The sequence below is a fragment of the Alosa alosa genome, chromosome 11 (assembly GCF_017589495.1).
Source record: "Alosa alosa isolate M-15738 ecotype Scorff River chromosome 11, AALO_Geno_1.1, whole genome shotgun sequence".
Lineage (NCBI taxonomy): Eukaryota > Metazoa > Chordata > Actinopteri > Clupeiformes > Clupeidae > Alosa > Alosa alosa.
Window position 1 is genome coordinate 33,946,989 of NC_063199.1, and position 9,375 is coordinate 33,956,363.

Consider the following 9,375-nt stretch of genomic DNA (forward strand, 5'->3'; position numbering starts at 1 on the left):
AAATAGTGAATAATACATCAGACCTTTAGGCCTATAAATGAACAAAGCTCATAAATTGAATAGGCCTACATCTGTGTATTTCTGGGAGAGAGAATCGGGGTGGGATCCGGAAAGAACCACGGGGCGGGAATCGAACCCGGGTCGCCGGCGTACGGTGCAGGTGCCCCAGCCAGTTGCCACAGGTGGGGCCACATCTCTGTATTTCTATTTCAACCATGACCAACACTAATGTCCATTAATTCCGTTCATGGGGGGCCACACAATAAATTAATTTATGTTACTAAACACCAACTGGCCTGTAGGTGGCCAGAGACAGTTTTCTGTGAATATTTTGAGAACCATAGGGCTTAGGAGGTCCACCTTTTTTTTGTATGTTGGTCTTAAGGGGGCATGTCAACCCATCCCATTACCACTTATTTCATGTATAGCGCCACCTAGTTAAAAATTAAAAAGCAAAAAATTAGGTGTTTTCATCACAATATCTCTGGCTGACATGGTCAAAACTGCACGAAATTGAAAGTGTAGGATCATTATGACACCCTCCGAATGCATGCCAAGTTTTGTGAACTTTCGTTCATGGGGGGCCTTACTATAAAATAATGTGTACATTTAGACACAGTTTTCTGTTAACCCATTCCATGTGCACACATGTGCATAAACAGATACACACGCACACACATACATTCACAGTAATCATACGTATGACACATATTCACACAGTAGACATATGTACGCATGCATGCACATGCACAAACACACATCACGCCCAAACACACACACAAACACACACACACACACACACATAAACATAAATGTGTACACGCACACATGCACACAATTCAAGAATTTCTCAGAATTATGAACAGGCAAGATGGGGGTGGGGTTGTATAAAATGAATTTTACATGTGAAATCTATGAACTAATCATGTTTTGGTACTTGTTGTCTAGCAGATACCAGTGAGAATTGAGTGTGGATAATGCAATTTAGTGAGACAGTCAGAATTATATAGGCCTTTCAGCGTGATTTATTTTTGTGGAAGAATTGTGCTGGACTGGGCGGCGGTCATATTTTGTACCGCTCTGCGGTACATCTAGTTTATGATGGATTTTCTCACTAAGGTATCACACTTGAGGCTGAGTAACCTCACTAAGGTATCACACTTGAGGCTGAGTAACTTCATCCAGTTTCAGTCCATCTTCTGTGGAATGCAACCAGTCATTTCCAGTAGCTCAGGCCACTTGTCATATTTGTTATTTGACTTGTTGTTTGCTATGTGCTGGGAATAGAACACACATCAATCTGTAAACAAAAAATATTCTAAAATGGAAAAACTGAAAATGAAGAACATTACACCACCAGTACAGTACCTGCTCAAATGGACTCTTTCCACTGATGCCCTTCCCTCCAGCAAAGACCCAGTTATCACGGAACGCTAACTTATTGATGGATGTACTTCCAAGCTCAGCAATAAGTCCCCTGGCCTCATCAGTAATCCTGTAAATTATTTTTTGTTTCTGATCACAATACTTTTTGAAGATTAATTGTAAAACAACTGTATTTCAGGATTAATGATGACTAATAAGCAGGATTAATGATGACTGATAAGCATGATTAATGATGGCTAATGAGCAAGGAATCCAACACTGTTCCCTACTTGGTTGCTCCATCATCATATGTTGCAATCAGCACAAGAGTGTCTTTTTCAACAGCCTTCAGAAATGTTACCAGGCTTTCAACCTCTGCCAAAGACAAATGAAAAAAATGTTGGGATAATGGCAAAGTGACGTTGTGCAATACTGTCAATGTATAGTGTCTTTGTGCAATACTGTCAATGTATAGTGTCTGTGTGCAATAGTGTAAATAGTGTCTTTGTGCAATACTGTAGTATGGAGAACAACTTACCGCCATGCCACATGTTAAAGGTGCCTGTTCTAATGAGTTCTCCTGTTCGGGCTATAGCAAAAAAAACAAAAAAACAATTCTATTTCAATCAAAGAGTAACTGCAATTGGACAAATATGTTCATATAGTCACTAGTGTAATATTGTCTTTAAAAATCTGATGAAAGAAATTACTCAAGTGAGTGCTCAGAAATGAATTCTATTAACTATTAGATTGCCTGGTAATCTAGGCTTTACTTTTACTACTGTAAAAGGAACCTTTGAATTGTCCACATAAAGACATCTGTCCTTCATTTGCATACCATTGATTACAGCAATGTTGAGTCCCTCTTTTGTATTTCTCAGTGAACGGCTGAGAATCCTAAAAAAAAAAAAAAATAAATAAATGCATTTGTGAGTAGCTATGTTCTAAGAGTAGATGTAAGTGTCGGAACATGCTGGTAACAGACCGAATAACCCCCGTGCTACAGCAGAGCCAGCGGCTAACGTAGCCAGGCAGCTACTAGCGCTGCACTCTGGGGGCATGTCTGCATACGCTCCCATTTACATGCCCCCAGAGTGCATGGTACTATACATTTACATGCCCCCAGAGTGCATGGTACTATACATTTACATGCCCACAGAGTGCATGGTACTATACATTTACATCCCCCCAGACTGCATGGTACTATACATTTACATGCCCACAGACTGCATGGTACTATACATTTACATGCCCCAGGTGCGTGGTGCTATACATTACATGCCCCCCCAGGTGCATGGTACTATACATTTACATGCCCCAGAGTGCATGGTACTATACATTACATGCCCCAGACTGCGTAATTTTCATACATTTACATGCCCCCAGGTGCATGGTGCTATACATTTACATGCCCCCAAGGTGCATGGTACTATACATTTACATGCCCCCAGACTACATGGTACTATGCAATTTACATGCCCACAGAGTGTAATTTTATACATTACACATGCCCCAGGTGCATGGTACTATACATTTATGCCCCAGACTACATGGTACTATACATTACATGCCACAGGTGCATGGTACTATACATTTACATGCCCCCAGAGTGCATGGTACTATACATTTACATGCCCCCAGAGTGCATGGTACTATACATTTACATGCCCACAGAGTGCATGGTACTATACATTTACATCCCCCCAGACTGCATGGTACTATACATTTACATGCCCACAGAGTGCATGGTACTATACATTTACATCCCCCAGACTGCATGGTACTATACATTTACATGCCCCCAGACTGCATGGTACTATACATTTACATGCCCACAGAGTGCATGGTACTATACATTTACATGCCCACAGAGTGCATGGTACTATACATTTACATGCCCACAGACTGCATGGTACTATACCATCTAAATTGTGCAAATATACAATGTCATCATGGATTATTCAGTATTCACAGAGAAAAAAACTCACATTTGCCCGGATTATTCAGTATTCCCAGAGAAAAATATTCAGTATTCCCAGAGAAAAAACTCACATTTTCCTGGATTATTCAGTATTCCCAGAGAAAAAACTCACATTTGCCCGTTAAAGCACATTGTAGCCGGGATAGCATTTGCAGCACCACTCCTTATTCTGAAAGCAAAGGTCCCTTTAACACAACCCGTTGGAAGACCGCATTTGTGTTGTAGACCTGCGAAAAAGGTGACAGGAATGACCCAGATGAGCTATGACGTCCGCCGTAGAAACAACCAAAAAGGTTTTTTTCAGGACAGAAAATATTACCTTTATCTTGGTGGCCATTGGAAGTGAAGGCAAAGGGTACAAATGCCCTCTCTGCAATTTAAGATAAAGGACGTGATTGTTTAATTGTTTGTCCGGCAACATGGCCTCCAGTAGTCACCAGATGACTAGCTCCAACGTGTCCACCAGATGACTAGCTCCAGTACAATCTGGCAGGCATTCAGTAACCTGCAGTTTAATCTCTAAATCAAAAGCTATATGGGCAATGAGTGCACACCTGCAACCTCAATACATTACATTCATGGGCAGAGTCTCTTTCTCTCTCACTCACACGCACAGACAGACACACACACTCACACACACACACACACACACACACACACACACACACACACACACACACACACACACACACACACTCACATACAAGCGTGAGTGCACACCCACACACACAAGGCCAAGGGAAGGCAATCTTGGGCCCTAGGAAAAAATAGGAATATGGTGCCCCCAGTGTTCACAAACTGGATGGAATATTGCGCCCCCTAGTGTTCACAGACTGGGTGCCACCTTCCACTGTGCGTTACATTCCAGTACTGGGCCGCACGGAAAGGAAAAATAATAAAATGTTCCGGAACAATCACAATCAGGCAACATAGAATAAAAAAACAATAGACCCTTTCAACAATAAAAACAAAAACAATGCTTGAACGTTCTATTTGGGCCCCAATCTACTTCCTCTGCATCAAAGATTCTAGAACAGAGCTCTGTTCTAGAATCTTTGCTCTGCATTAAGATAACATATGGAATGTTAAAAAGGAAGTCTTGTGGGGCCAACTATGATGCTGATAATGGAACTCTCTTGAAAGGGTCTATAGTCTACGAGGAAAAAAGGGCTATAGGAATGAATAGGAGGCAGGGTGCGAGTTTGACAGAGTATTTTGCCGACAGAGCAGAGCCAGAGCAAAGCCAGACAGAGCATAGCCAGACAGAGCATAGCCAGAGCAAAGCCAGACAGAGCATAGCCAGACAGAGCATATCCAGACAGAGCATAGCCAGAGCAAAGCCAGACAGTGCATAGCCAGAGCAGAGCCAGAGCAAAGCCAGACAGAGCAAAGCCAGACAGTGCAGAGCCAGAGCAAAGCCAGACAGAGCTTAGCCAGACAGTGCATAGCCAGAGCAAAGCCAGAGCAAAGCCAGACAGTGCAGAGCCTGAGCAAAGCCAGACAGAGTAAAGCCAGAGTGCATAGCCAGAGCAAAGCCAGACGCACAAAGTGGGCTGAGTCAGGGCGAGGTTCGTTAATAACAGATAGATAGATAGATAGATAGATAGATAGATAGAAATAGCCTAGAAATCTAGACGCACCCTAGTGGCTGCCTGGGCTAGTCTAGCAACTCTCCATTGGCTTACAAGCTGGAAAAATTAAACTTCGATAGGGCCAATCACATCATGTATATAGTCGATAGGCGGGCTTTACATAATGATTGATGGCAGAGTTGAAACGGTTCGGCGTGAATTCCCTGCTACTTGAAAACAAAGAAGGTGGATGTTGCTGTTGGCGAACAGCGTAACACGAGTTAAGTTTGTTTTAAGTTGGCAAAAGTTTAAACTAGCCAACTAGCTCCGCTGGTGGGAAAACACGTGGGACTCATGATTTGTAGCGCTATCCTATTGCGTGCAGAGGGAATTTGAAAGACAACCGATTATCCCGCCCCTAGGACTGAGCACTGCGAATGGTGAGTCCCCAGACCTACATTTTAATGTGGGTCTGGCTCATCAGGCTAAAATAATAAAAAATAAAAAAATAGATATAGATAGATAGATAGATAGATAGATAGATAGATTAGAATTTAACACTGGTTGCAACTAGCCTGGGAATACCCATGCAAACATTTGGCAAATTTGTGATTTGCTCTGCAGATCCGTTTGGCCAAGAGGCCATTGAAGCCCATTTCCAATGTTCCTAAAACACGGGTACGCAAATACAATTGCTATTTATTTGGAATTGAATAAACAACTGCATTTAAAACCTTCGTTTACAACATTGCTACACTTTTTAAATGATTTGGTAAGAGCTTAATGTACCAATTTAAGTTTAATTTACGCCCCTGCTGGAAGAACCTTTTCCAGGCCCAATTGTACAATTGTGAAGGTCTGGGTGTTCCCAGGCTAGGTTGCATCTGATTGGTTTATTCAATTTCACTTTTTTAAATGTGACATTAGGAAAACTCTACAGGTGTCTCCCATCACCCCAAGATAGGACTGTCTTGTTGCGGGGAACAAGCACTGATTTGGTGACATGGCAGTTGTTACCTTGTTACAGACTGTTAACCGATATCACTGAAAAACGATTTCTTGCTTTCTCATAAACTGTCTCTGGTATGATTTCACGATCAATCTATTTTCAATGTTGTATTAGCTTGTCACGGTGTGGGGCCCCATGGTAGTCTAGCACCCTGGGCCTTCCACCAGCCTTGCACACACACACACACACACACACACCAGGGTTGTGCACAATTCGAATTGCAATTCTGCTTCCTGTTTGCTACCTCGATTGAAATGCAAGTGAAATTCAAGAATTGAATTGGAATTTAAGAGCCAGTTTCAATTCAATTCTGGAATTTTGCACAAGCCTGACACACACACACACACTAAACATTTTATATTAGTTTCATTCACCTTTAGATGTTTCTGATGATGTGTTCATTTCAAAGTAAATCTCTGGAACTGATGGGAGATAATTATTTTTCTTATTTTTTAACATGTTCTGCACAACAATTAGCTACAATATGAGCATGATACTACATACTGTCCACTGAATGAGTAAATATGTTTACAAATACCATATGTCATCCAGATAGATTGAGTAAACTATTAAGATCTTGATATATTAACTTGAGATAAAAAGCTATGTATATGAAATATCTAAATAGACACATATTAGTCATCATAATAAATTATTAAGTGTGATTTTAGAAATGATTCCTAATTCAGTAATACATGAACTTACAGAAAACATTTCTCAAGGCAAAAAGGACCATCAAACAGGCAGCAACAATGAACAATAGCAACACTGTAAACAAATAAAAACATAAGCATCAGCAAAATATAAGAAAATCAATAAATACAAACATTTTCCCCCACCTGTAATATTTTCAGTAAGAACCTCAACTTTGTATTTATACTTCCCATACTTTTTGATATATAGTGGAGAGTGCTTTTGAAGTAAACTGACAAACATGACTATTTTTAGTATCTTCCTTATAATACTCACATTTGTATAGACATCATTTCTATCAATGAAAATAAAAATCAACAACTAGGTTAATATTCTTCTGTGTCTAGACATACCAAACAAACTAACATGGTACTTACACTTTTCAAACTTTCTTTTTGTACGTAATGATGTTGGTACTATAGGGCACAGAAAGAGAGAGAGAGAGAAAGAGAGAAAGAGAGAGACAGGAGCACAGGAAAGACAACGGTGATTGTGAGTGAATGAGTTAATGTTTTTCTCCATTGGTTTGGCTCTCTTCTTGAAACAGACATTACATTCTCAAAACTCTAAGATTATTTGGCAAAACAGTCTTACAGTTCAGCACAACACCATAGCTCACTTGCAAAAGCTAATATCTCTCCCAAACTGTTCACTCATGCTTCAAAACTAAATTCCTTCTGTGTCAGTGCCACGAAAATTGCAAAGATCAATTGCCAAAATCAGTTTAGATCAACAAGATCTATCCACTTGGAAATTGTGCTAATAGGCTACCTGTACTTAATCATGTGCAAAGATGTACTGAGACATTGAGACATGTACTACTAAGACATTTGCAATTTGATGAAATGAATTAGAAATCCAATTCTGTTGTGAACAATTGCCAAGTGAATTGGAGGTTTGTCCATGTTATTTTGATGTAATTTCTGTTTCAAGAAATGAGCCAAACCAATGGAGAAAACCTGTAAAGGAAGTATCTGTGTCCTCAAAAAAGTCTAATGTCAAGGAGTGAGGGACAGCCTACCTCTCCGTAAATAGAGCGTCATGTCCATGCAAAATAAGTTCTTCTGCTGCAGGTAAAAGTTTTGGATAAAGGAAGTTTACTCAGAAATATTTGCATGTCACCAAATAGTCTTTGGCTGTGTTTCAAACCGCCTAAATGCACACTTCAAATACTTAGTTTAAGGGCCCGTCCCAATACCTCCCCTTCCCTATAGATTTTTGCCCTAACCCTCGTTTTTGCGTGTGTAGGGGTAGGATATCCCATTACTTTAGGGAGCAATTTTTCAACCAAGATGGCTGACACCGCTGGAAAGGAACAATTGCATAGCTAATAATGAAATTGCATTGCTTCGCAAATAAGCATATTAAAATTTCGAAATATGTTGGAATATGCTAGTTTGATGCACATCCAAAAGACTGTCGAGTTTTGAAAACTGATGAAAATATCTCACGACGCTATCTGACGATGTTCATGATATCTGCCGAGTGCTTTGAGAGAGTCTGCCCATCAATTAACATTATATATGATCTGGGTAGTTTCGTCAATATTTAGGATGTGTGTTCCGGCGTTCACATGAACATAGCCCACACAACAGTCGACCGCTGGAACCAGCATGTTCCTGAATGAAAATAGTAACAGGCTACTACCGCTACACACGTTGACGCTGCACGTGACGTAGGTGAGAGAGATATAATATATCTATCTATCTATAAGGCTCTGGGTTAGCACGTTTGCTACGCTAATTTGCATATAGTGGTGTCCCAATTTATATGGAAAGATCTTCAGCCCCACTTCCCTTGTCGAGGGGACTTAACTGTCGAGGGCAATCAAAACCAAGTGGAAGTTTTAAAGGGGGAGAAATGGGATGGGCCCTAAGTATATAGTGCAGATATTGGCACAATACTAACCATCAAAAAGTGGGCACAACGCAAGTCAGCTTTCAGTGCGCACTAGCTGTGTACTGACAGAAGTATGCGGTTTGAGAGACAGTCTTTTACATATTTTACACTTAGAAGAGACACAAACATTGCATGTGGGAGAGAGAGAGAGAGAGAGAGAGAGAGAGAGAGAGATGGAAGGAAGAGAGGGACAGAGAGAGAGAGGGGGGTGGGTACAAATAGTACAGATGAAGTGATAATGAACATGATTCTGAGTGAACATGATTCTGAGTGACCTCACTCTTGCTAAAGAAACATATGGTTTTAACTACACACACACACACACACACACACACACACACACACACACACACACCACCTCACACTTACCAGCATTTCATGATGAAAGCTACAAATGAAATAAATGCCATTTCTATTTTTAAAAAAAAACAACAAAAAAAACAGTATAAATGGTCTTACTCTTACATAATGTCTCCTCCTCCTCAGGTCACACCGATCCTTTTGCTGTCTTGGTTGATAGTCTCACAACCTCCCACCTGGATTACCAGGCAGGCAGATCGAGTTTGGTTGCATCTACATATTTAAACCCCTCCCTGCACTGCAAGTTGTCTGTGAACGCACAACAAACGACACACAAGCTCAACATGAAGATAAACTCAAGGAGATTGGGGCGCAGAATGCAAAGCATACCATAGAGGTCACGTTGATAAAGGCCCGTATTTAGCCATATTATTTTGAAAACCTCGACTAAGAGCCTTGGGTAATGATAATATTGCAAAGATATCTTGACAGACACATTCTGACATGAAGAATAAATCCCAAAAAGGCATACAACAAAAGAATATAAGCTTCAATGT

At 40.6% G+C, this 9,375-nt stretch overlaps 1 protein-coding gene across 3 annotated transcripts; it reads right to left on the reverse strand.

Moving 5' to 3' along the window:
* Nucleotides 1-1,024: 1,024 nt before the first annotated feature.
* On the reverse strand, nucleotides 1,025-9,076 carry zgc:101783 (uncharacterized protein LOC447883 homolog). 3 transcript variants are annotated; one of them, XM_048257629.1, is made up of 13 exons: nucleotides 8,984-9,029; nucleotides 8,528-8,627; nucleotides 7,641-7,686; nucleotides 6,997-7,035; nucleotides 6,632-6,694; nucleotides 6,301-6,348; nucleotides 3,666-3,716; nucleotides 3,459-3,573; nucleotides 2,204-2,262; nucleotides 1,904-1,954; nucleotides 1,656-1,740; nucleotides 1,369-1,495; nucleotides 1,025-1,277 (listed from the first exon to the last, which is right to left on the reverse strand). In XM_048257629.1, exons 2-13 carry the CDS (start codon nucleotides 8,528-8,530, stop codon nucleotides 1,188-1,190), a joined length of 777 nt encoding a protein of 258 aa, XP_048113586.1. In that variant the 5' UTR covers nucleotides 8,531-8,627; nucleotides 8,984-9,029; the 3' UTR covers nucleotides 1,025-1,187. The 3 variants fall into 3 exon arrangements, with proteins under 3 accessions (XP_048113586.1, XP_048113587.1, XP_048113588.1); XM_048257630.1 differs by lacking the exon at nucleotides 8,528-8,627 and having other exon boundaries at nucleotides 8,978-9,076; XM_048257631.1 differs by lacking the exon at nucleotides 8,528-8,627 and having other exon boundaries at nucleotides 8,984-9,066.
* Between the last annotated feature and the right edge of the window lie 299 nt (nucleotides 9,077-9,375).